Source organism: Monodon monoceros, unplaced genomic scaffold (assembly GCF_005190385.1).
Source record: "Monodon monoceros isolate NGI ecotype Baffin Bay Population unplaced genomic scaffold, NGI_Narwhal_1 Super_Scaffold_7, whole genome shotgun sequence".
NCBI lineage: Eukaryota > Metazoa > Chordata > Mammalia > Artiodactyla > Monodontidae > Monodon > Monodon monoceros.
Window position 1 is genome coordinate 106,990,639 of NW_021703784.1, and position 25,213 is coordinate 107,015,851.

The 25,213-nt window shown below is 65.7% G+C and overlaps 1 protein-coding gene across 2 annotated transcripts; it reads left to right on the forward strand.

Moving 5' to 3' along the window:
* Positions 1 to 83: 83 nt before the first annotated feature.
* CHID1 (chitinase domain containing 1) lies at positions 84 to 25,004 on the forward strand. 2 transcript variants are annotated; one of them, XM_029207305.1, is made up of 13 exons: positions 84 to 205; positions 2,802 to 2,955; positions 3,479 to 3,628; positions 3,888 to 4,020; positions 4,576 to 4,620; positions 5,396 to 5,502; positions 5,916 to 5,977; positions 8,801 to 8,893; positions 13,757 to 13,858; positions 14,390 to 14,545; positions 22,222 to 22,302; positions 22,479 to 22,521; positions 22,677 to 22,851. In XM_029207305.1, the coding sequence occupies exons 2-13, from the start codon at positions 2,836 to 2,838 to the stop codon at positions 22,773 to 22,775; spliced, it is 1,191 nt and encodes a 396-aa protein (XP_029063138.1). In that variant the 5' UTR covers positions 84 to 205; positions 2,802 to 2,835; the 3' UTR covers positions 22,776 to 22,851. The 2 variants fall into 2 exon arrangements, with proteins under 2 accessions (XP_029063138.1, XP_029063137.1); XM_029207304.1 differs by lacking the exons at positions 84 to 205; positions 2,802 to 2,955; positions 3,479 to 3,628; ... (5 more) ...; positions 13,757 to 13,858; positions 14,390 to 14,545 and adding an exon at positions 24,682 to 25,004 and having other exon boundaries at positions 14,552 to 22,302; positions 22,677 to 23,513.
* The last annotated feature ends 209 nt before the right edge of the window (positions 25,005 to 25,213 follow it).

Consider the following 25,213-nt stretch of genomic DNA (forward strand, 5'->3'; position numbering starts at 1 on the left):
CATTCCCGCCCCTCTGCCCCGGCCCCGCCCTCCCCGTCTAGGCTCCTCCCCTCGGCCCCCCCACCCTCCCTCTCGGCCCCGCCCCCAGCGTGTCTTGCGTGGCGGCGGCCCGGAAGCTGGCGTGGCGCGGCGGCGGCGGCGTGCGGGCTTTCTAAGGCGGGACTTCCGACGGCGTTCGCGAGCGTCCGGTCTCCGGGACATGAAGGTGAGCGCCGCGGCGGCGTCTGGCCGGGGTGGTGTCCGCGTCCCGCGTTCCGGCGTATGCTTCCCCGCCTCCTACGGCCTCCGTTCCTCTCCGCGGAGTGAGCGCGCGGGGGGGTGCGTGTGACAGCAGGAGGCGCGGCACGAGGGAGAACGGGTGTGACAGCGGTGTGGACGAGAGGGAGTGGTATGAGCGGGTGTGAGGGAGTGTGACAGTGGGTGTGACAGCGGGTGTGGACGAGAAAGGGGTGTGACAGCAGGTGTGGACGAGAGGCGGTGTGTGAGTGGGTGTGACAGCGGGAGTGGACGAGAGGGGATGTGAGAGCGGGTGTGAGTGAGTGCGTGTAAGAGCGGGTGTGGACGAAGGACGCGGGGCGGGAGCTTGCGGGCGCGAGCGGCAGCACGTGGCGTGGCCGGCGTGGGGCCGGGACCCGGGGCACGATGGGCCGCGCCGGGCTGGCTCCTTCTTGACCTCGACCCGCTAGTATCCTCCGCTGCCCCGCTCCCCCTGCGCATGGCAGACTGCCTCAGGGTTCCTCCGCTGAGGGAACAAGGCGGTGGCCCACAGTGTGGACAGAACCCGAGGTTAACGTCCGCCGGGGCTGGGGTCTTCCTGCTCTTACGACGCCTTCACTTCCAAGTGCACTCGGCCCTCCCCGCAGGAACACAGCTAGCTCCAAAATTTGTGCTCACGGGCGAGAATCTGTGACGGACCTTACCCGCGCTGTGGGGACGGCAGCATTCTGTTCACGGGACAGTCAGTTCGGGGTCCTGCCAGGTGTTGGTGATGGTCGCTCAGGGCACGGTGGTCAGCATTTCTCAAATTGCACATCACTGAGCAGAGACAGGTTTGATGGATTAAAACCAGTATCTTAAGAATGAAGTGGAATTCCCTGGTGGCGCAGTGGTTAAGAATCCGCTTGCCAACGCAGGGGACACGGGTTGGAGCCCTGGTCCGGGAAGATCCCACATGCTGCAGAGCAGCTGGGCCCGTGCACCACAGCTACTGAGCCCGCGTGCCACAACTACTGAAGCCCACGAGCCACAACTACTGAGCCTGCATGCCACAACTACTGAAGCCCGTGCGCCTAGAGCCCGTGCTCCGCAACAAGAGAAGCCACCGCAATGAGAAGCCTGCACACCGCAACAAAGAGCAGCCCCTAGTCGCCGCAGCTAGAGAAAGCCCGCGCACAGCACCGAAGACCCAACGCAGCCATAAATAAATAAATTTATAATAAAACAGGACCCTGCTGTGCGTGTGCACTTTGTGACGTTTGTACTAGGGGGTCATGAGCACCGTGGTGCCCTCTGTATTCTGGCGTCTGGGAGTGCAGGGTATTAAACAGCGCTGCAATGAGCATCTTGGAGCGTTTTCGACGTAAGTGGGATGTCCCCCAAAGTGGGATTTTTGAAAAAAAAGAAACATGTTGGAAAGTATAGTATTTGTGACCACGTTGTCACCCGAAAAGGTCTGATCAACATGAATTCTCAGGAACAGCTCTGAGAGTGAAGCTGCCCCAGGTCCTCAGGTCGCATCAATCTGTTAGTCCTTGCCAGTGCCTGGGGGTGGGGGGGACCAAAACGCACAGCTCGCTGTCTTACCTCAGCGTCCGTTCCTTTGGTTGCTGGTGATGGTGGAGGTGGGGTCTGTGTGTTATGGGGGGGGTCTGTATTATGGGGTGTCTCTGTGTGTGACACCTTTTCACATCCTTTCTGTATTTTATAGTGGGGCATTTTTTATTGGAGTGTTTTATTTTCAGTTTGTAAGAGTTCTTTGCGTGTCATGTGTAGATGAGGAATAGAAATTCATTGTCAAGTATGTTCCAAGTATTTTCTTGTTTTGCGTATTATTTCTTTAAATTTGCTTTTCGTTGGGACTTCCCCAGTGGTCCAGTGGGTAAGACTCCGTGCTCCCTGTGCCGCGGCCCGGGTTCGATGGCTGGTCAGGGAACTAGATCCCACATGCCTCAACTAAGAAGTCCACATGCTGCAACTAAAAGGTCCCACATGCCACGACGAAGGTCCCACGTGCCGCAACTAAGACCGTGCACAACCTAAATAAATATTTTTTAAAGCAAATAAATAAATTTGCTTTTTGTTTCCTAAGTGAAAGCTTCACGTTTTTACGTAGTAAACTCTATTGATGTTTCCTATCATAACTTTTACTGTTGCTGACCTAGGTGGAAAAGCCTCCCCTCTCCAGCCCCTGTCCCTGAGTCTACGTACACAGGCACCCAAGTTTTCTTCTAGTCTTTTCCATAGCTCTGTTATTTTGCACTTAAGCCAGTAGCTCGTAGCCAGAATATTTTTGGGTTTGAGGAGGGTGGAGAGCCAATCTTTTCCTAGTTGGCCGGCTGTGGTTAGGGCGGCCCCGAGGCAGTGGGGCAGGGCTCACCAGCCTGCAGGAAGGAAGGCCCTTCCTGGGTGTCTGAGGGATGCCAGGGCCCAGCGGTGCTGACAGCTGGACTCTGGCCATTGGGGCTGGCTCAGTGCCCAGCTTAGGGCTGGGAGGCCCCAGGCACCATTAGGACCATTGCTGCAGTAGGCAGAGGGGACACCCTTCCTGCTGGGGGTCTCCACGGGCTCTGCTCTCTCTGCAGCCCCCTGGACCCCGAGGTTGGACCCTGCTGTGACATGCCCACCATGCAGGTGCTCCTCGGCACACTCTGGCTTGCCCTGGCCTGCGGCTCTGTTCACGCCACCCTGTCAAAGTCAGATGCCAAAAAGGCTGCCTCGAAGACGCTGCTGGAGAAGGTAAGGGCAGTCTGGAGATGGGCCAAAGGGCTGAGCCATCGCGCCTCCTTGCCCGCTGGGGCTGTGAGCCAAGAGCTTGGCCTCTGGGCAGCCTGTGCTGTGCTGCCCCAGGGCTCTGGCTGGCTGGCCTTGGCGGGAGCAGCTTCTGGTGCTGGGGCCCGAGGGTGCGCCTGCCCCCGCTGGGCCGACCTTCTGTGACGTGCCACGTTTCCTCCCTCACCCTGCCTCCCTCACCCTGCCTCAACCCCTGTGCTCTTCCCTGCTTCACTGAGCAGATCAGACAGGAGCCACGCCGGGTTTGGCTGTGTCTTTGTGCCTTTTTTCTGGGGCAGCCCTGGGGAGGCAGAATGAGTCTTCGGGGCCTGTCAGCTCCTCAAGGCAGGCCTTTCCCTGCGGTCTCCTGCCCAGCAGCTCCGTGTTGATCCTGGGACACACCCCTGCTGAACAAGAGGACCGCTGCTGTCCCTGGGCTTCTGCCTGGGGACGAACCCTCACAGCTTTCTCCCTGCTCCTTCTGTTTCAGACTCAGTTTTCAAGCAAGCCCGTCCACGAGCGGGGTCTGGTGGTGACAGACCTCAGAGCCGAGGATGTGGTTCTCGAGCATCGCAGCTACTGCTCAGCGAAGGCCCACAAAAGGCATTTTGCTGGGGACATCCTGGGCTACGTCACGCCAGTAAGCCGGGCCCTGGGGTGGGCAGGGAGGTCCCAAGGGCAAGGTGGCTGCTCAGGTCTGTCTGCGTTCTCACCTCCCCTGGCCGCTGCCGCCATAGGGGTGTGGCGGGAGCCATGCCTCCCAGAGAAGTGGCCGGGATCGCGCCAAGCGTCCTGTTCCCCGTGGTGCGGGCAGCCTTGCGGTGCCCCCATCCCAAGGTGGCTCTCAGGCCCTCTGCCCCAGCTGCAAGCAGGCTCACCCATTCTCTGTTCTCTGCCAGTGGAACAGGCACGGCTACGATGTCGCCAAGATCTTCGGGGGCAAGTTCACCCACGTCGCGCCCGTGTGGCTGCAGCTGAAGAGGCACGGCCGTGAGATGTTTGAGGTCACGGGCCTTGACGACGTGGACCAAGGTGCTCGCCCCGCTGCTCGTCTGCGCTCACCCCAGGGGTCTGGGAGGGTGTGAGTGTGTGCGAGCGTGGTGACTACCTGGCATCGACCCACATCCCTGTTGCCCTTGGGGGTTTGTACACAGTGTCCAGGGAGGAGGCGTCCAAGACAGTGTCCAGGAGGGCGCGAGGCCTGGCTGTCCTGACAGCCATGTTTTGCACCTGTGTTTGCACAGATGTCCTCCCTTGTGGGTTCAGAGAGAGGAGGTGTTAGCTGGTGGTGGGGCTCCCCGAGCTGGGAGGGCAGTGTGTTGGAGGACACGGCCGGGCAGCGTCAGTGCCTGGCCCCTGGATTCCCCTCAGCTCTGAGAGATGGTCCCAGGCGCCTCGGAGTCGTTGCCCCCGGAGCAGCCACTTGCCCCTGGCCCTGGCGGTCCTGCAGGGGGAGGAGGGGCAGTGCAGGGCCCGCAGACTCTCCCCTGCCCCCCTCCCTTTGTTCTCCTCCTGGCGGGTAGGGCAAGTCTTCACGTGGGCAGGCGGCTGTGTCCTCACATTGACTGGCTTCTCCACGTCCCACAGGGTGGATGCGGGCAGTCAGGAAGCAGGCCAGGGGCCTGCGTGTGGGTGAGTCCAGTGGGCCTGTGGGGTCAGGGCTGTGGGCCCTTAGGCCATATGCCACGGGTGGAGGTCCTGGAGCCCCCTGTGGGTGGGTCAGTGGCCCCGGGGTCTTCACACCTGCCTGCCTGGTAACCCAGGCTGAGCTGCCTAGCACGTCGGTCACTCTCCCGACGGCTCAGAAGTGAGGCCGCCCCAGCCCGGCATTCATGGCCCTCAGTCCGGCCAGAGCCCTGTGGCCCTCCCGCCCACCCAGCTCAGCCCGCCAAGGCCAGCCCGCCTTCGCCTGTGGTCCTGCCCTCCCATCGCTTCATTCACCCAGGAGTGTTTATCGAGGGCACCTGGGGGCTGCGCCCAAGGGTGACGCTCACCCTGCCCTGCCCGTCCTGGAGCTCGTGGCTGGCGAGGAAGGGACCCATTGCAAAGTGCAGTGGGGCTCGGGAGGGAGGCTTGGGGGTCTAGGGGCACATAATAGCCGAGCAGGAGGAAGGGGGCCTGCAGCTGGGCCAGCGGGGAGCCAGCGGAGGCTGGGCCAGCCGGAGGCAGGCAGGAGGCGGCGGGCGGGCCAGCACCCGGGCACTCGGGGGCCTGGTGTGCCGGGAGGAGAGGGTGCGCACCTCCGTCCTTCCCCAGCGCCCCCTGGTGCCCCTCCCTCATCCAGCCACCTTGCACTGGGATGACCTCACTGGGTGCCTGGCTGTGGTCACTCCGCTCTGGAGGCCAAGGGCCAGCCTGTGGGCAGGGCCGGCACAGAGGGTCACAGTCTCTGCGGGTCTGTCCCCAGTGCCTCGGCTCCGGTTCGAGGACTGGACATACGAGGACTTTCAGAATGTCCTGGACAGCGAGGACGAGATAGAGGAGCTCAGCAGGACCGTCGTCCAGGTGGCCAAGGTGACGCCCGGTTCCTGCACAGCCACCACCGGCTGCCGTGGGCTCCCTCTGGCCACCATGCGTCTCAGGGGCAGGGGCTTCCCTTGGGCAATGCCCAGCTGCCGGCTACCCTCCTGGGAGGGAACCCATCCTGGTAGCTGGTGCTGGGCTGCAGGGAGGGGAGAACCCTTCAGGACCCTGGGGTCAGGTTTGGGGGAGGCACACCAGTGGACAGGGCACACGAGAGCCCCAGCTCCTCTGCTCCTGGCTCCTCTGGGGACCCCCACACCGCCACCTTCAAAGAGGGGCTTCTAGGCCTGCAGCCTGGCCCTCGGGCTGAGGCCTGGTTGGGTGGGAGGAAGCGGGGCTGGCTCTGCGCCTCCCTCCCACCCCTTCCTCCTGGGGCCCTCCTCACCAGCCCCCGTTCCTCTCAGAGCCAGCACTTTGACGGCCTGGTGGTGGAGGTCTGGAACCAGCTGCTGATCCAGAAGCACGCGTGAGTGGGCTGTGGGCAGCGTGCGGGCCCCCAGGTGTCAGGAAGAGGCTGGAGGAAGGATGTGGGGGGACCTCGTGTGGGAGGAGGGCCTGCTTCCCACAGTCTGCACCTGGGGGTGGGGATGGCACCCCGAGAAAGTCGGACAGTGGCTCCAAGAGGCCCGGGGGCAGCTGCGGGCAGGTGGCCAGCTGAGACACCCACATGGTTGGCCTGATGGAGCCTCCAGGGGACTTTGAGAAGAGGTGGCCGTGCAGGGCCAGGGGCCCTTGGAGCAGGTGGCCACAGAGTCCTCTGGGAAAGGGATCTGCCGCCCAGGCCCACAGGCTTTGCATCAGCCGGCCTGGGAGGATGCCGCGTGGTCCCCTCGAAGCAGCGTCCACCCTGCGCGTGAGGCTCACGGCCAGAGTGACCCGGCAGGGTGGGAGAGGGGCAGGTCCCCTGCAGGAGCCGCTGCCCCTGGTTCTGTACGTGTGCCAAACCCCTGGGGTAGCCCTGGGCAGGGCTCCTCTTCTACCCTCCCGCAGCTGCAGGCGGTGCTCTGCCTGCTCGAAGACAGCGTCCGTGGGGTCTCCTGCCTCTCAATGCAGGGGGAGGCGCATTGTCAAGGGGTCTGTGCAGGGGGACAGGCCTCCTGCCCGAGGCCCAGAGGAAGCTGCACATGGAGCCAGGCGTGCCGGGGCCTCTCTGCCTGGGTGGGGGTAGGGAGACTCCACTATTGGCCTCAGGAACGGGGGTGGCCTGGACCCAGGCCCCCAGCCACGGTGCCTGCTTCTCGGTGCTCAGACCCCCGCCCCAGTGGGTGCTTCTGAAAGGCTCCCTCTCTGTCCACTTCTGCCCTGGGAGGGCCCCAAGGCTGGAGCAGGAGGAGGATGGGTGGAGACAGCCAGGCTGAGAGCATGGAGGATACCCACGTCTGTTGGGAGCCGACGCGGCACCTGCACGTTGGGGGCCTTGGCTTTTGGCCGAGAGACAATCCCCCCACCCCCTCGGCTCTGCCTCCGTCCTTGCTGGGTGGTGGCCCTGCTGAGGAGGCCTTATGGCGCCTTCTGAGGAGGGGGTGCAGCTGGGCAAGGAGGTGCCGGAGCAGCCGGCAGCGCCTCCGTACCCCGGGGTCTCCTGGCGGGGGGCCTGGAGGAGGGCGGAGGCTGGCCAGCCTGGTAGATGGCTTTGGACACTGCTGCCTGGGAGCTGCTTCCGAGGACAGGCCTGGCCGTGGCGGGCATGACAGGGACGTCCATGCTCCTGTGCCCACCTGTCACCCTCTTTAGGCTTCTGTTTCCTACCCAAAGCGCCAGGTCACCCTGGGAAGGCCTGTTTGGTGTGATGCGAGGCAATGGCACCTTGTCCACGTGCCACCCTGGGCTGCGGGTCCCCCAGGCCCTCCCGTGAAAGCCTCCCAGGGAGGAGCGTGCAGGGCTGCCCGGCGCTGGTGAGAGGCCCGTCTCCTGCATTCACACCCGGCGAGCGGGCGGGCGGGCAGCCGAGGGGAAACCCCAGGGACTCTGTCCCAGCAGACTGCCCCCGGTCCCCGCCGAGCAGGTGCTTCCCCTGGGCCATGAAGCCACCTCCCGCCTCTCACAGAGAGGCAATCCCCTGGGTGGTCCCAGAAGCCAGGAAGGCACCCAGCAGTGACAGGTGCTGACAGCTTCTGGCCTCAGGGAGGTGCCGGCCCCCTCCAGCCCGTGTGCTCCCCCGAGGGCGCCCCTGACCACCTACAGTCAAAGCCAGGGTGGAGTGACCGGGATCGCTCCCGCTGAGTAGGGGCCACCTGGGAGGCTCTGAGAGGCTGCCACAGTTCAGTGGTCAGTGCGCACCAGGCCCCACGGCAGCCTTGGCAGCGTGACCGGCAGCTGTACTTGCCCCACCCGCCTTGCTCTTTGCAGACTTGCTCTGGGGCTGGGGGCCGGGGCAGCCCCTCTGACCTTCCTGCACTTGGTAGTGGCGGGGGGCGCTTGCTGCCTGTTCTCCAGACGGAGGTGGCTCCTGAGGGGCTGCAGCGAAGGACCCAGGTCGGTCACTGGGCCCACAGCCTCCCAGGCACGGTGACGGTGGCCTCCGGGACTGGGGTGTCCTGACGAGTGCTCCCAGGCTGTGCCAGAGCCACTGTCCCGCCGGACATGCTGCCCGCCAGCTCTGAGATACTGCCACCTACCACACGCCTAGGGTCCAGGCGACCCCGTGACACTGCTGTCTCCTCTGCCCCCTGCCTGGTGGCCCGCTGCCCACAGAGACGCTCCCCCGCCTCCAGGCACTCCCGGCCGAGCACACGCCAGCGCCCCCTCCTTATTTCCTCCTGGGGCCAAGGCACACAGAGTTCTGCATCCCGGTGTGTGCAGGGCCGGGGGTGGCTGTGCGAGGGGGCTGGACCGGCCGCCACCCTGGGGTGGGAGGTCAGGGCCCCCTGGGCACAAGGCCTCATCCCAAGGCACCTCCCGGGTGCAGCAGGGCTCTCAGCACGGCCTGAGGCGTTTCGTGGCCCAGGCTGACCTGGCCACCAGCAGGCCAGCATGCCAGGTCCACATGGGTCCTTCCTGACTCCCTGCCCGGCTGTGTGTCTGGGAGGGTCCAGAGGTGATGGGGCACCACACCGATCCCTCTCTGCTCTCCACCCTACTCTTGTGGGGACGGAGGGGGCTTGAGTGTGAGGAAGGATGGGGGCTGGGCAGGCAGTTTAGGTGGAGGGCGATCCCCGCGGTGTCTTCCAGGCCCCCCGGTGCATCCACCCAGGAGCCCGTATCTCCAAGGCAGAACGTGGCCGTGAGGGGCGTCTGCCTGCAGCGGGTCTTGGCCCAGCTGCCCCTGACCTGTCCTCTTTCTTTGCAGGGGCCTCATTCACCTGCTCACCCACGTGGCCGAGGCACTGCACCAGGCCCGGCTGCTAGCCTTCTTGGTCATCCCGCCCGCTGTCGCCCCTGGGTAAGTGCCGTGCTTGCTTGGCCAGGGGAGGCCCTTCCTGGTCACTGCCCAGCCCCGTCCAGGTACACGCTGGCCACCGCATGTGCGGACAGGGACCCTCATCAGTACACTCGGACACCTCGGTGGCCTCAGTGCCCTCATGTCAGCGGGTCAAGGCTGCATCCTTACACCTGAGCGCTTGAAACCGTGTCGTTTAGACTCGCTCCCCACCCCCGCTGGTCCCTGGCGAGGCCCCGGGCACTGCGGTGCAGGGCCTGTGCCGCTTTAGGCCCCAGGAGGTCACGGCTCCCACCGCTGAGCCCAGCTGCTCATATCCTGCCTTGAGATGAGGGCTTGGGGGCGGCTCCCCTGATGAGGCCTTGTGCCCAGGGGGCCCTGACCTCCCACCCCAGGGCGGCAGCCGGCCCAGCCCCCTCGCACAGCCACCCCTGGCCCTGCACACACCGGGACGCAGAGCCCGGTGAGGCAGCTCTTCCAGAACCCCCGGGACAGGGAGGTGCGGGGCCCGAGTGCCAAGTCAGGTGGCCTGGCTCCCACGTCCAGCCTGTGCTGGGCGCGGAGGAGGCCAGATCGCACAGTGAGGACTGAGGGCAGCTCAGAGCCAAGTGGCAGGTCGATGGCGCACAGAGGCCCAGGGGTGCTGCCTGCGCCCTGCCTGGTCTCCGCTGGCTCCCAGGGCAGCCTGGGCCCTCAGTGCGCTGCTCTGGAAGGACCGCTGTCCATGCATCTTGTCACCCTGGCTGTCGACTCGCTCTGCAGTGCAGGCCAGTTAACAGGAGCAGGTGGGCAGCTCTGGGAGCCGAGCTCTCTGGCGACCCTGACGCTCACAGGCCGGTAGCCCCACACAGAGGAGCCTGCGGGCGCTCCAAGGCCAAGGCCGCGGCCACCACAGCAGGCACCTGCCGCTCCCAGGTTGGCTGCCCGCCCTTTGCTTGGCCCTCATGCCCCCAGAGCCCCCACGCGTCACCAGAGGCCTGGGCGGTGGTCCCACCCAAGCCCAAGGGCCTCGGCCTCCCTCCCGACTCTTCTCCCCACCTTTCCAGGGCCCTCGGCCTCGTGTGTGCTCCTGTGTGCAGCACACGCGTGTGATAGGCTGGCGGCAGCAGGGGCCACCAGTCCTCCTAGGATGGGGGCCCCGTTCTGGAAGAGCCAGGGGTGGCGGACACTCACAGAGCCTGTGGGCTCGGCTGCAGATGTGGGTACCCGTTTCCGGGTCTGCTGGTTTCTGTGATGGTTCGGGGTGGGGTGCTGTGGCCGATGGAGCCCCGGTTGCCCTTTGTAGTCAGGGGCCGTCGGCAGAGACAAGCTCCTCGGAAGCTGGGGCAGCCCTTCAGTCTCGGCTGGGGAGAGGTTGGTTGCCTGGCTGGGGGTGGGACCCAGGGGCCTTGCTTGCAGCCCCTCCCTGTTGACACCCCGCCACTCCCCAGGGCCTCGGGCCTCGCAGCTTCTGACGGGTGCAGAGAGCAGACTCCCAGACTATGTGCTGGAGAGTGTGTGTGTGTGTTGAGGGGGGTGACTGGGCCAGACGCCCATGGAGGGGCTGGTCTCTGGGCTTGGCCTGGAAGGGCGGGAGGGCTTGGGGCAGGGTGGGGAGCAGCTTTCCGACTGGCGCCCTCTCTGCCCAGGCGTCTAGCCTGAGCTCCTGTCCCCTAGGCAGGAAGTAGATGGTGTGAGCCAGGGCCGCTCTCTCACCCTGCAGTGACCAGGGGAGGAAGTGCCCTCCACCTGGCAGCCGAGGAGGTGACCGGAGGGAGGAGACCGTGGCCAGGGCTGGAGGCATGGGTCCTGGGCACTGCCGCTGAGCTGTGGCCTAGTCTGGCCTGCCCCTGCTGGCAGCCAGGGGTGTGTTTGGGGGGGCTCGGGCCTGGGCTGCACGCCCCCGGCTGGCGAGCAAGCCCTGCTCTCTCCAGAGGCTCTGGCGGCCTCGGAATTTGTCTCATCGTTGACTTGTTCTGCCGCGCTTCTGGATAGCAGCCCCAGCAGAGGAGCCTGGGAGCCGTAAACAGTCTTTCTGGGGTTTTCTGCAGCATCGGTCGCCTCACAAAGGCTGCGCTGCCCCCCACGGGAACAGCCGCCCCAGGAGGGCTCTGTGTGCGGCGCCAGGGCCGGCGTGCCTTTGCTGCTGTGCGCCTTGGTCTGGGGCCTCCCTCCAGGGGCTGCTGGCACAGCGGCCATTCTGACCTTGAGCCCTGCTCCCGAGGTCGCGGCTAGGCCCCCATTGACGTTCCAGCACCAGTCAGCTGATTTAATCAGAGCCCTGGGCCGTCCTCGCTCCGGAGGGGGCTCTGAGTTAGTTCTCACCCCGGCTTCTCAGGCTGTATCTTCTGAGAATCCAGCACTCCCGGAACCCTCAGGAAAGTACTGGCCTCAGGCATGGAGGGCTGGCTTCCTTCCCAGGACCTGCCCTGCGGTGAGCTCGCATCCTCACGGGCAGGTGCCCACCTTGACGGGTGCTGCAGCCACCCCCGTAGTTTCCCATGGTTTCGGGCAGGCCATCTCCCCACAGTCAGGAAGGAGATGGGTGGGGGTCCTTCTCTGGGCGAGCCTCCTCGTATCTGGGGGGAAACTGCCTAGAGCAGCGGTCCCCAACCTTCTTGGCACCAGGGACCGGTTTCGTGGAAGACAGTTTTTGCACGGGCAGGGGGCGGGGGTGGCTCAGGCGGTAGTGGGAGCGACGGGGAGTGGCGGATGAAGCTCCGCTCACTTGCCCACTGCTCGCCTCCTGCTGTGTGGCCCGATCCTGATAGGCCGCGGACCAGTGGCATTCCGAGGACCGGGGGTTGGGGACCCCTGGTCTATAGGCCACGCCGTGTCCATTGTCCGTGACCACGTGGAGAGGGGAGGCCAGGCCACACGATGTCTACCAGGGCCACCTCATCCTGCAACGCCCTGAGGAGACACGGGTGCTGCCCTAGCCCCGCCTCTGGCAGCTTCAGGGTCTCGGCGGGGGGAAGGATCCCGTGGGGCAGGCGGGCCTTCTGGAGGGGAGGGGTGCCTGCAGTCAGACGGGTAGTAACTCAGTGAGAAGCACCTGGCAGCCCCGGGTGCCCAGACACGAGGCGTGGCCAGAGCCTTGGGAAGCAGAGGGGCTGGTGGGCCAGGGCGGCCCCTGCAGCCCTTTGGCCGCGCACTTGATGTCGGCAGGAGCCGCGGCCCCCAGCACAGTGGGCGCGGGCTGCACGGGCAGAGCCTGCCTCTGACGGGGCTGCAGCTGAAAGCAGCAGAGGCGGCGGCTCGGGGAGTCGTGTGGGCTGGGAGCCTACACCAGGCTCCTCCCCGAGCAGCGGACTTCTTGGAACAGTGTGACTGGGAGAAGGGGCTTGGAAAACTCCATTCTCCCTGATCCCCGTGGCCGTTGTTGAGAGTGTTTGTCTAAGAAATAATCGGCCAGTGAAAGTGAGGCTGTTTGCTGTGCTGAGCAGGTTTGAGCAGAAGGGTTTCTTTTTATGGGGTGAGTGAGGCCAGCAGGGTAGCAGGCCTCCTGGTGCCCGCCCCCCCCGCTGAGTTCGTTGCTCCTGCCCCTCTGCCTGCCTTAGTCCTGTCCCTCGCCGGCCTCCCCTTCACACCTGGTACCAGCGCTTCCAGGACCCCTGGGGGTGGGATCCCCTCTCCCAGTTGAGCAGGGAATGTCTCCTGGAAGGCCCCGGTGCTGCAGTGACCAGGACGTGAGACACAGGGGCATACTCCCTGCTGGGCCACTGAACTGCTCCGCTCGCAACCCTGCCTCCCCTTGTGAGCCATCGAATCCAGAAACGGTAGGGCTGGTGTCCATGGGTTCCTGAGCGAACGTCCACCTGCGGACGGGTGAGCTTTTGAATTGTGGAAACATCTTCCTGGAGCTGATGGCATCCGCTCTTTGTGGGGTGCGCCAGGCCCCGAGGTCCCAGGCCCTCCTCACACAGGCCCGTCTCCATCTCTGGGGCTGAGCCGGGAGGAAAACGCCGCCTGCCGGGCCTGGCGCCTTCTAGCTGACTTTAGAGGGCCGGTCTGGAGTGTGGCCACAGGGAGCATGGCTGTCACTGCCCGGTGGAGCATCTGCTCCCCAGGTGTGTCCCCGAGCTCCCTGCCGCGGCAGGTGCCCACCACTGAGTGTCGCTTTATCCCCCTCGGAGGCAGGCTTTGGGGTCCTGGGGTCGTTGGCTGGTGCTGCTGGTCCTTAGGTCCCACAGGTGCCTCATGTCTCGGGGGGGCCTGGGCCGGGCTGCCTGGACCCTGTGGAACCAGTGACCATGGCTGAGGTCCACACGGTGGGCCACCCCTGCCCCTGCCCAGGGATTGGAGGTGCTGGCTGAGAAGAGGGATTCTCTCTCTGCTCACATGTTGGGGGGAGCAGAGGGCCCCGACCCCCTGGGACAAGGCTGCAGTCCTAGGGGCTGCTGCAGGCAGAGCGGGTGGGCTAGCAGACCAGGTGTGTCCAGCAGACAGGCCACCTGGGCTCCCGCCTGCCCCAGGCCTGAGGCCTTGGGAGGGAGGGCGCTCTGCTCATAGCACCGTGCTCGCAGCTGAGATGAAGCGGGGCTGGCCTGGGTCACCTGTGCCCACGTATGGATGGGCCCTCCCGGAGCTGGGCTAATCGCAGTCTCCAGTGCACTGGGCAGGAGGGGAGCCAGGTCTCTGCTGGACCTCCAGCAGCAGGCTCTGCCCGTCAGGACCCAGCTGCGGGCCATCCCCTGTAACCGAGCGCTGGGCCACTCTGCAGGGAAAGTGACCTGAGGTGTCTTCCTGGCGTGGGGGAGGAAGGCGCGTGAGCTGGGAGCCCACACGGCCGGCTTGCCGTGCCGTCTGCTGAGCCCAGGTGTCAGCTGGGGCGGGGCTGGAGGGGCTGTGCGAGCTGGGTGTGGTGACCGCGCCGTCTCACTGCAGGACCAACAAGCTGGGCATGTTCACACACAAGGAGCTTGAGCAGCTGGCCCCCGTGCTGGATGGCTTCAGCCTCATGACCTATGACTACTCCATGGCACAGCAGTGAGTAGGGGCACCCCGGGGCCCCGTGCGCTCTGGCTTGGCGCAGAGATGCTCCCATGACCGGGGGCCTGGACGCTCAGGCAAAGTCCAGCTTCCCACGAGCCTGCTCAGGGCCACGCTTTGTCAGCTCTCGGTTCCAGGCACATGAAGGGCCCGGTCTCGTATTCCCAAAGCCCGCAATTGGCCTTGCATTGGGCGACCTTCTCCTTTTTGGAGTCACGTGACACAGGGCAGCGGGCACCCCCATGGGAATGCCATCCCGGGTGTCCATCCACGCCTATGCGATCCTGGCCGCCACATGGTGGCTGTGGTGCTGGGCCTGCCTCGCTGCCCAGGAGAAGGTGCTCCCATGGCCGGGGGCGTCGTGCTGCTGCCTCTGTCCATCTCAGGCTTCACCTGAGCCTCTCAGCTGACTGCAGGGGCCCGCCTGTCTGCTGCCGTCCTTCCCACTCCATGTGTGGGCCCCACCCCAACCTGGGGCGCCCTGAGGCCTCTGCCTGCCGCTGAACCCACTTCTCCTTGGCCCCGCAGGGCCGGCCCCAGCGCACCGCTGTCCTGGGTGCGAGCCTGCGTCCAGGTCCTGGACCCCAAGTCCAAGTGGCGGAGCAAGATCCTGCTGGGACTCAACTTCTACGGCATGGACTACGCAGCCTCCAAGGACACCCGCGAGCCTGTCATCGGGGCCAGGTGAGCCGGCGGCTGCCCCGTGCCGGTGGCTTCCTGTGCCGTCTGCCGCGGCACCCTCGTGTCAGGTGTGTGTCTCCCAGAAGTGAGGGGATGCGGTGAGGAGGAGGCCTGGCAGGGTCTGACCACGTACCAGGCGCCTGCAGGGTGCTGTCCCAGTGCCCTCTCTTCCCCTGGGTCGGCGGGGGTGTGGCCCCCATCTGGCCCGAGCAGCATGCGGCCCCCCCGCCTCCTCTCCTTCAGCCTGAAGGACGCCCTTTGTGTTGCTTGCTATGCATTTCTACCAGTGTTGAATCCTCTTCCGTTTTATTTTGCTGGGTTTTGGGGAGATGTTTGTGCCGGATGTGGGGTTCTGGGTTGCCAGTTTGTTCCAGGACCTCGACGGTGTTGCTTCGCCATCTTCCCGTGCATTCTGTCCCACGAGACACTCGTCACCCGGTTACTCCACACGTATCACCACCAAGCACCACTGTGCTCTGATTACCAAGTGCCTCCACGTAGGCTTCTTTACATTTTTTCCACCTGGTTTCCGTTGAGTTTTTTAGATTTGTGTATTTAACCTTTTCATCATATGTGGGAAGGCTATAGTCTATATTTTCTAGTATATTTCTTGTCCCTCCCTTTCTCTCCTCTTCTTCCGGGCCCGTGAGTACTCGTGTGTTAGGCCAATCTGTTTGTCCCCCCATCCGCTGACACTGATTTTATTTTTTTGGCCTCTGTTTTCTTCTGTTCAGTTTTCCTTGCTGTCTTCAAGCCCACAGACCGTTTCTTGGTCGCGTCTCATCTGGGGCTTTTCCTTCCCACGTGTCGTAGTAGCTCTCTTGTCAGGCAGTGCGTTTGGAGCTTAGCCTTTGCGTGTCCTCTCAGCACTGTGTGAGAACGGTTGCCTGGCGTTGGGCCCGCCTGGGGTCCAGTCAGCACTGTCCCCTTCCCGTGGTCCCGTCGAGCCAGCTCTCCGTGGGCCTCTGCCCCGGGCTGGACGCTGTGAGTTTCGTTCTCTTGGCTAGGTGTTGGGCATCTGGGGTTCCTGACCCTCTGCTTTCACTCTGGGTGCCGTCATGTCCCCTGGACACCAAGAGTTGTACGCTTCTCTGAGGGACCTGGTTCCGTCAGCAGAGACGGTCCCGAGGCTGTGACCTGAGCGCGTGTGCCCACTGCTCCCCACTGTTTGCAGGGTCACCTGCAGGCTTGCTTGCCGCAGGGACACGCGTGTCAGCCCAGGCAGGGGTCAGGCGCCGAATGCCAGCTGCCCGCCGGGCTGTCCGCGCCCGTCGTCCACAGTGACTCCCTCAGGTCTGCCCTGGGGGAGAGACAGAGGCTGCTGGGTTGGCCCGTGCCTGGACTCGTGGGTCCTGGAGGGCTGCTCCCGGCCTGCCCCCGCAGTGGGGCGGGGCTTCCGTTTCCTGGGTCCCTTTTGTGCTGGAGGCAGGGCCTCCAGGACGAGGAGAAGCGGATTGGGCCCCTCCAGGGGTGGGACGTCGGAGTCAGCCGTGCCTCCCCGACCCTGTCCGGTGCGCACAGCTGGTGCTAGGGCCTGGGCTCCAGCGCAGGCCTGGGAGCCCCTCCTCCCTGGGGCCTGCCCCTCTGCTGGGGGAGCCCTGTGGACGGCGGGAGCCGGGCTGGCGGGCGCTGCCCTGGAGCAGCCCAAGCCTACCCCATGTCCCCGCAGCAGAGGGGCCCTCGGCCCCCGGCGCCTGTGCCTTGGATCCGCCCCGCCCATCTGTCCTCCCTGTTATTGCTGCTGTCTGTTCCTTGTGTGCTGCCCCGTCACCACCACAGCCTTTCCAGACGTGGGGCTCCTGGGAGCGTCCCTGACAGGGTGCCCAGCTCGGGGGGCATCGGGCAGAGCTGCGTCTGGAGCTCGGGCTCGCAGCACCAGGCCCTAGGGCTTCAGGAGCTGGAGTAGGAGGGCATTTTCTCCTGCTGCAGAGGTGGGGTCAGTAGCCAGGGTCGCCCGCGTGAGGCAGAGCCAGAGGGACCCGGCGCCCCACCTCTGCTCCAGCCCCCGGCTTTGCTGGCCCGGGCCTACGGGCAGGGCAGGAGGTGCCACCCACCTCTGCTCAGGCCGCCACACAGGTACCACGGCCGGGCTTGAGCCACAGAAGTGTCGTCTCCAGCCCTGGAGGCTGGAGTCTCAGACCCAGGTGTGGGCAGGGCTGGTCCTCCTGAGGCCTCTCTCCTCGGCGTGTAGACAGCCGTCTCCTCCCTGTGTCCTCACGGGGTCGTTGCTCTGTGTATGTCTGTCTCCTGACTTTCTCTTATAAGCACACAGTCCTGTGGGGTTAGGGCCACCCCAGGGTACCTCAGTCATCTTACACCAAACATTTCTTTAAAGGCCCCACCTCCAATTATAGTCACATTCTGAGGTTCTGGGGGTTAGGACGCAACATATGAATTGGGGGGACACGGTTCATCTCTAACACCGCCTGAGGAGTGAAGAGCTGTAATTTCCTTACTAAATGTGTAGCTCACGAGGTAGAGTTTTTGCAGCCATTAACCCAGCTCGTGGGGCCCGGCGACAAAGGCACCACGCGGCCCTTGCCAGTTCTGAGGAGGGGCTGGGAGGCAGAGGGGGGAGTCTGGTTATGAAGGTGTGTGTTTAGCGAGAGCACGGGTGCGCACGTACACACACGCATACAGGCTGCCCCCAGCCAGGGACGGAAGGCTGCATCGCCCCATCCGGGCCCCACCCCAGCTGGGCGTGTCCCCCCACCAGACGTGCCCCCACTGATGACGGCCAGGCCTGGAGGCAGAGGAGGGAGGTGGGCCTGTGCCGGGGCGGTGGAGAGGCTTCCCCCAGGCCCGGGGGCATGGCTGGGCTGTGTGTCAGGGACCGCCCAGCCCAGACGTCCTGGAGGCCGCCACCCACCTCACCTGGACCAAGCAGGTGCCGGCTCAGCAGGGCCGCCCAAGGGGCCGAGCAGGCTGAGTGCCGGGCGGCAGGGCTGCAGCCCCCCCTCAGGGGCGCGTGGAGGTCAGGCAGTGGCGCCTGCTTGTGTCCTACCCGCTGAGTTTGTCCTGTGGAGGGGCTGAGGGGGCCCGGGTGGAGTCGACAGGCCCATGAAGGGCTGACTGCTGTCTCCGGGGGTCGCGTCGGCGTCTGGGGGGTGCCGTGGTGTGGGGATGCCCGGAGTCCCCCCCATGCGTGGGCGGTGGGGCTGCTCCCGGCCTGAGCTGGGGAACTGGCACGTCGCCGAGCTCTTCTCCTTCCCCAGGCCTCAGCCCTCCCACGGGATGGGGCCAAGGTCGGGCGGGTGCAGTGAGACCAGGTCTGGCGGCTCCCGGACGCTCCTCATCCCGTGGTGGGTGGGCCCGCAGGACCCCTCACACCCGGCGCCCGCACCGAGGCTTCACCCTCCCGCGGCCCGAGTGCCCCCACCCCACCACTTCCTCCTCCCTCCCAGGGCCCTGGCCGGCCATCTGCCGCCTGCTGCCCGCACCCTGGGTGAGCCTTGGACAGGGGGTGGGGCCGCCAGCTGGCCCCTGGGATTGCACTTGACCTCCTTTGTCCACAGCCTGATTTCTTCCAGCCCTTTCCCGGTGGGCAGGGCAGGGTTGACCCCTGGGCTCAGGGCCTTGGGGCTCTGGGGGTCATGGGGAGAGGCCTCTCCCAGGGCTGGTCAGCAGCCCTCCCCCTCCCAGGGCCAGGTAGTTCGGATCTGGGGAACCAGATGGGCAGGCTTAACGAGGCCGCCTGCAGGTGGATGCCTGTTCAGGGGAGGGAGGAGAGGGGAGGGCTGCCTCTTCAGGGGGTGAGCGTGTTCACCCAGGTCCGGCCCCCCCAGAAACACAGCTCACCAGGATGCGCCCCTGAGCCGGTCTCCACCCTGGAACTCACTACAACAGCCTCTGTTCCCTGAGCAGATGACAGGCCAGGTGTGAGGGGGCAGGTGAGCCCCATGGCCGCCGGAGTCTCTCCATCTCTTCCGCTGATAGAAGCTCAGGCCAGCCTGGCCCAGGATTATCTGCCCTCCCGTCTCAGCGTCTCCGGCGCTGAGACCCTGGCCTTCTGTGGCAGGTGTCCCTGGCCCCCTCAGGCAGTGGGGGATTAGCGGCCGCACCATCTGCTTCCTCGCCCGCGGAGCAGGGGCGGGAGGCAGGGGCGGGAGGCCGGCAGCTCTGTCAGGCCGGGGCTTGGCCTTCTGGCCTCCGTCAGCCAGGCCCGCCTTCTGTGCCTGCCGCAGGGGGAGGGGCGGAGGGCAGGCTGTATGTGCACATTCTGGGTTCTCCACTGACCCCCCAGCCTCTGTCGGCCTTCCCTGGGTGACAGCAGACCCCATCACGGCCACGGCCGGGCTTCTGTGTGCGTGGCCTCGTCACTCCCCAACTTTGAGGAGTCTGGGCAACTGTGAAACACCCCAGGAGGGGCCAGGGCTCCCCCGCCTGCAGGCTCACGTCACCCCACGTGCAGTTCTGCATGCTGATCCGTGGGTCCCAACGGCTGCCGAGCCCCCATTCTGGGAGGCTTTCCCACTGCCCTGGTGGCCAGGGTGCCCGGCTAGTCCCGTGAGCGCTCTCAAGCCAAGTGGGCACCCATACTCCTGCATCTTTGGGACCTACAGCCCCACCCCGCCTGGCCTCTCCTGCCCCTGCCTCCCAGGGACCTCAAGAAGAGCCAGCCCCAGCAGAACACGGGCAGACGGATCCCCGAGGGCAGGCCATGTCTGGCAGAACCCCTGCCCCTGCTCAGAGGCCTCTTTTTGGGTCAGGGCACCAGAGGTCAAGGGCACAGAGGCTCGGGGAAGCTCTCCCTGTGTGTCCTGCGCCGGGGTCTTGCTCTGCCTAGGGGCGACTGGTGGTGCCTGGTCCCAGGGCTGCCTGTCGCCACTCCCCCGTGGCTCTGGGCCTTCTCCGTCCGTGCGCCGCGCTCTTTGCTGAGGTCCTTTGCTTCTCCACTGGCTTGTGTGATCTCGGAGCCTGTCCTGGTCCTCTCCAAGCATCCTGCTCTTGCTTCCCAGCCGGGGTCTCCCCATGCTCCTTTGACCCTGCCCGCTTTCACAGTGCCTCTGCTCAGGGTATCTGCCAGCCCTTGCGTCGGAGGCACAGCTGGGAACGGTCCCACTGCTTGCAGGTGGGGGCCTGGGACCCAGGGGCGGGGGCGGGGGGCACCTCCTTACGTCACCCGCAGCGGCACCCACTGGATCCCCCGTGTGGGCCTCCGGCGGGGGGGCCCTACCCCTTCCAAGCGCCCCTTTCCGGCCCAGCCTGGGAAGGCCATCACCAGGGGCCGTGGAGTCCTGGCCACATGCTGCAGGGGCTGCAGGGGAAACCGGGTCAGGGCGGACCGCCCTTCTCGGTGCCCAGGAAGGTCACCTGCCCAAAAGGTGGGCCAGCAAGTCAGGTGCCCCCCCGGGGCATGCCCAACCCAGGTCCTCAGGCTGGCTCGGAAGTGGTGCCATCCGGGGCAGGCTCCAGCCGTGGGTCACAGTGCCAGCGGCCTCTCCACCCAGGGCACACAGGTGGCTTAGACTTGGCCAGATGAGGTCAGGCTCTTCAGTTCTCTTGGGGTCACAGCGGAGAGCACAGGGCACCGCAGGCCCCGCCAGCCGAGGCAGAGGCCTCGCTAGGCTTTCTTCCTGGGGCGGGGTGTCCCCTTCCTCCTCCGCCCCCCCATCTCCCTTCTTCCCCATCACCCACACCTCACCCACACAGCCTGACCACCTCTCTTCGGGTGGCCTCTGCTCGCTCCTCTGGAAACTGGGGGACGTGCACCTCGTCTCGGTGCCCTGAATCCTCCACCCACCCGTTTGGTGTGTCTTCGTCTACGATTCTGTCTGCCATTCCTTGAACTCTTCACTCCAAAGCCCGAGAGCTTTTTTGAGTGGGGGCGGTATGAGTCACGCACCGTACACCCCCCACTGCAAAGCGCACACCTGTGCGGCACTTAGTCCGTTCTCAGGGTTGTGCAGCCGCCACCTCCAATTCCAGAACGCTTGGTAGCAGCCCCCCACCCCACCCCACCCCTGGGGCACTAACCTGCGTTGCCTGTGGACTCGTCTCGTCCGGACATTTCGTGGAAACAGAGTCACCGGGCGTGTGGCCAAGGCCTTCCGCTTTAGTTCAGGGAAACGCTCAGGGCCCATTGGTACCGATTCCCTCCGTTCATCCCCACCCCGCCCCGGCTTCCTCCTCCTCCCAGGCAGGCCCCTGCCACCCCGACCCTCAGCCCCCGTGGCCCTGCTCTTCCTCCTGGACCACCTGCCTGGGAGCCGCCTGCACAGCTGTCCCTCCGCCCCCACCCTGGCTCACACCCCACTCTGCTGCTCCACGTTCCCGGGGCTGCACCCAGGCGAGTGTGAGGGCCTGTGTGGTCCCCGCCCTGGCACCGCCAAGCCTCGGCCTTCAGAGGGGAGGGACCAGGTGCTCTCGGGTCTGGCTGAACCCCCAGCCTCAGCCGCCCCCGCAGCCTCACCACCTCCAGCAGGTAGCAGATTTTGAGGCGAAGCCCCGGAGGAGGAGTGCACAGCCAGAGCTCCCCAGACGTGAGGGCCCAGAGCCCCCTGCCCGCCAGCATCTGCCCTGGGCCTCGGGGGCTCAGGGACAGGCTGGGTCGGGACGCCTCACCCTTCCCCACACGTCCCATCCCCGCACATCCCACGCCTGTCTCAGCCACGTAGCCGACGCCGGGTCAGAAGCTGCAGATGACATCAAGCATCCCAAGAGCGTTGCGCTAATTAAGTATAACGCAGTAATCTTGGACGATTCGAGCTGGTTGATGGGGGGCTCTGTTCAGCCCCGACCCACTGCCGATGTGCGAGGTGCAGCCTGGAGCACCGCAGCCCCCTTCCTGGGCCCAGGCTGCAGGTCTCCGGCCTGTCTGGGCATCGGCTGCGTGCCAGGAAGACACGGGGTGAGCTGGAGACCCCAGTTGTCCTGGCCATGCGGCACCTTAGGCACCGGCCTGTCCTCTGTGTGTCCTCTGTTGGGCGGGGAGGGGTTCTCAACCCCTGCTCCTGGCAGTGAGGTGGGGCCCGCCGTGGGCTTGGGGCAGCTGTGTCCACAGCAAGGAGGCAGGCCGAGGACAACTTGGCCTCTGAAAGGGCCCGGAAACCACTGCCCTGGACTGTTGTCCGCCCCCCCCGGGGGCGGGGGGGGGGCAGTGCCGAGGCTGCCCCCAGTTCTCGTTCATCCTCAGGCCTGCAGCTGGCCCCAAACCTCCCCCGCAACTGCAGAAGTTGCTGCTTCTCCTGCAGCAGGTGCAGTCTCCCTCAGGCCGACCCCGGGAGCGCCTGCCCGCACCACCGGCCCAGCAGGCGCTGCGCCCACAGCGCGGGGCCCGCGCTCCACCCGCACACCATGCCGCCAGCTCAGGGCGCGGCGTGAGCTCTGAAGCACGGCCACGGCCTCTGCTCACATCTTAGCAGCCTCTCGGGGTCTCTGTCCTCCTCCTACCCCCAGTGAGGACCCGGCTGCTGCAGCCCTGGCCCGAGTGTTCCAGACCCCGTCCCATGGTCCTGCTTCCTGACTTTTCTTCGTGTCTGGGCCACACGCGTGGCCCTCCCACCTGGCCCAGTGTGCTGCAGGCACTCCGCAGACCATCGGGGGATGGGATGACACCCCGCATCCTGCTGCCCTCTGGTGGCCTCACCCCTTCCGTGATGGCGGAGGCCACCTCCACCCTGTCCAGGTGCTCGGGTGGGCAGGGGAGGGCCCCCGCACCCACACCCGGCCTCCCCCAGGTACATCCAGACGCTGAAGGACCACCGGCCCCAGATGGTATGGGACAGCCAGGCTGCAGAGCACTTCTTCGAGTACAAGAAGTGAGTGTCCGGGGGCAGCCCCAGGTGATGCGGGCCTCGAGCTCGGCCTCTGCCCCTGAGGGCCGGCCTGGCCCGAGGAGGGGCACCTGAGGCTTTGGCTGGAGGGGGGTGGGGCTGGGAGGAGCAGAGGCGGGTGGGAGTCGGGCTGGCGGACTGAGGGTTCTGCTGTCTTGCAGAAGCCGCGGTGGGAGGCACGTCGTCTTCTACCCGACGCTGAAGGTGCGTGTGGGTCCTGACGCTGGTCATGGGGGCAGCAGACACAAGCCCTTCCCCAGCAACCCTGGCCCTCAGCTTGGTTGTGGTGGGCAGGGGTTGGCAGGTGGCCCACGGTGGGGCAGGCGGGCAGGGCGGGGCCGACACTCGCACTGCTTCAGTCCTTGCAGGTGCGGCTAGAGCTGGCCAGGGAGCTGGGCGTCGGGCTGTCCATCTGGGAGCTGGGCCAGGGCCTGGACTACTTCTACGACCTGCTGTAGGCCTGGCCTGGAGCCGGTCTGAGCTTTGCCAAGAGACAGAGGGAGTGACAGGCAAAATACAGACTCTTCCATTTTCCGTGCTGTGTGCGGTGCGGCCTCGGGCGGGGTCAGGGCGGCCTGGGACCCCAGGCGCCTCATCAGTGATGGGGCGGGCAGTCCGGGGGGTGGGGGCAGCAGGCTCTGAGCATGCAGGCCCCTCTGGCCCGGCCCTGGCTGTCTGCCCGCTGGTGGCCGGTGACGGCGAGACCCACAGTCCCCACCCCACAGGCTGGCAAGGAGTCCTGCACGGCCTGCAGATCGCTGTGGGTTTGGAGGCTCCGGGACAGCCCCAGGCTCCCCGACACTTGGACACTCCGGTGGGCGTCACCCCAGGGCCGTGCAGAGGGGCCCTGGCCTCCCCCTGCAGGTGCTGGCTCAGCTTGCCTGCCTGGGAGCCCGATGGGCACCACACAGCAAGGGTGGCGGCACCACGGCGGAGACCGGGGCTCCGAGAGGCTGGCCGTGTCCCACAGTGGTGCTGTGGGCTGTGTGGTCACTGTGGAACGACAGCTTGCCGCAGGCCCACTGCCCACTGGGAACGGCCATGCTCCCAGGAGGGAGCAGTGGGAGAAGTCCTGGGTTGCCAGGCGTTGAAGGACAGCGGACCCCCAGCCCTCGCCCCCTCGGTGGGCCGCTGGCTCCAAGCAGACGAATCTGCACGTGGTGGTGCTGCTGGCTGGACCCCGCCGGCCAGACACTGTACGTGAGCCCAGGGTGCGGCGGCTGTGGGACGTGACTGGGGGAGGGTCCTAAGGGACATGTATCTGTCCTCGGGGTCAGGGCCTGGCTGGGCCCTCGGCACCTGTCCCAAGGAAGAACCCTGCTGCTCGTGGTGGGGCTGGAGGTCTGGCCTCGTGGCCCCCTAGCAGAAACTAGGCTGGCTGGCGGCAGCCCACCTGGACACCCCACTTATACCAGCGTGGGCTTCAGGTGGGCACTTGGGATGGTAGGTCAGATGCCCCCCCACCTGCCTGTGCCAGCCCATCTCCCCAAGGCCCTCAGTCCCACGCTGCCTGCCGCACCCCTGGCTGTGGTCCCAAGGGCGGGGCTGTAGGCCGGTCCCCACAGCTTCAAAGGCCTGGTTGGGAGGGGAGCAGGAGGCCGTCGCACTGGGAGTGGGCGCTGGGCTGCGGTGCGGGGCGGTCTGCAGGAGTTGGGGCATGAGGGGGCAAGGCCAGTTGTGGGCCCACAGCGTGCTCGGTGTCTGTGGGTGTGGAGCCAGCTGGGTGACCGGATGCCGGGTGCTTGGGAGGCTCCTCAGCCGAAGCTTGGAGGACGGGGAACCAGCGAGGGGGGAGGGGCCTGGGACCCCACGGACGCGCGGGGATGACCGAGCACAGGCGAGCAGCGGCTTTCACCAAGCAGAGCTGGCGAGGTGCGAACGGGGACCTGGGCAGAGGGCAGAGGGCGCTGGCAGGGCTGGGGGGACAGCTTGGCTGGACTGTGCTCACTTCCTTCCTGCTTGTTTGCTGTGGTGCCTGAGGACAGTTTGGTTTTGGTGCGTGAACCGCTAACTCTGTTACTTCTGCTGGAACGGTCCCCGGCGTTCTGGTGGCTTCCGTGGAGTGAGGACAGGGGAGGCCGGTGGGGCGTGGGGTGGGGGTCCAAGGGCCAGGAGGGGCCGGGCACCCTGGTGGTCTGGGTTGTGCCGGGGTCAGTGCCTGGCTAGGCATCACCAGGCAGGTCTGCCACACAGCAAGGATGCAGAGGGGGTGGGGCCGCGGGGCCGGCAGGAGTATGGGCTGGAAACTGAGAGTATGGGGTGCCATTTGGTGGGTCAGATGCCCCACAGCTTGTGAGGCCCTTGGGAGGGGACCACCCCCCAGCCTGGACCCCCAGACCCACCACCCTCCTCACTCCCCGTCAGTTCTGTCCTCAGGAAGCCCCGCCCCACCTTTGAGGTGGTTTGACACAGTTTGACCGTTTCTCTGATTCTGGGTCTTGTGACAACTGCTTCACTGCCAACAGCCTACTTACTTGCAAAATCCGTGAGTGATACTTAAGGGACAAAGTTCCCAGGATCGAAACAGGAATAGAAAGAGAACAGGAAAGATGGAGCTGAGCTCCATTTTGGGAGGACACCCCTGGGGGAGGGGGAGGCCCTGAGGCTGGATGGGGGCCACCCCACGTTGGGAGAGGGGTGTCCGCAGCACGGGCCGTGGGCGGGTCAGTGAGGCTCAGGGCTGTCCTCTGCCACGGCTTGGAGCCAGCCTCACTGAGGTTCTCTTGCCATCCTCTGCGGGCGCAGGGGCCACCGTCTGCCTGGCCAGGGAGCTCCCCCCGCTGGGCCCATGCACATCCTGGAGCCCCACTCCAGGCACCAGGCCGGTATCGGTGGCCGGAGGATCCACGGCCACACGGGGCCTGTCTGGTGTGGCCCCCCCAGGGTCAGGGCAGTG

Excerpts from the sequence above, each read along its gene's own strand:
- CHID1 (XM_029207304.1), top strand. The coding sequence starts at position 21,991 with ATGGTCCTGCTTCCTGACTTTTCTTCGTGTCTGGGCCACACGCGTGGC. Across the intron at positions 22,303-22,478 it reads CACTTCTTCGAGTACAAGAA|AAGCCGCGGTGGGAGGCACG; the intron begins GTGAGTGTCCGG and ends GCTGTCTTGCAG. Across the intron at positions 22,522-22,676 it reads TCTTCTACCCGACGCTGAAG|TCCTTGCAGGTGCGGCTAGA; the intron begins GTGCGTGTGGGT and ends GCACTGCTTCAG.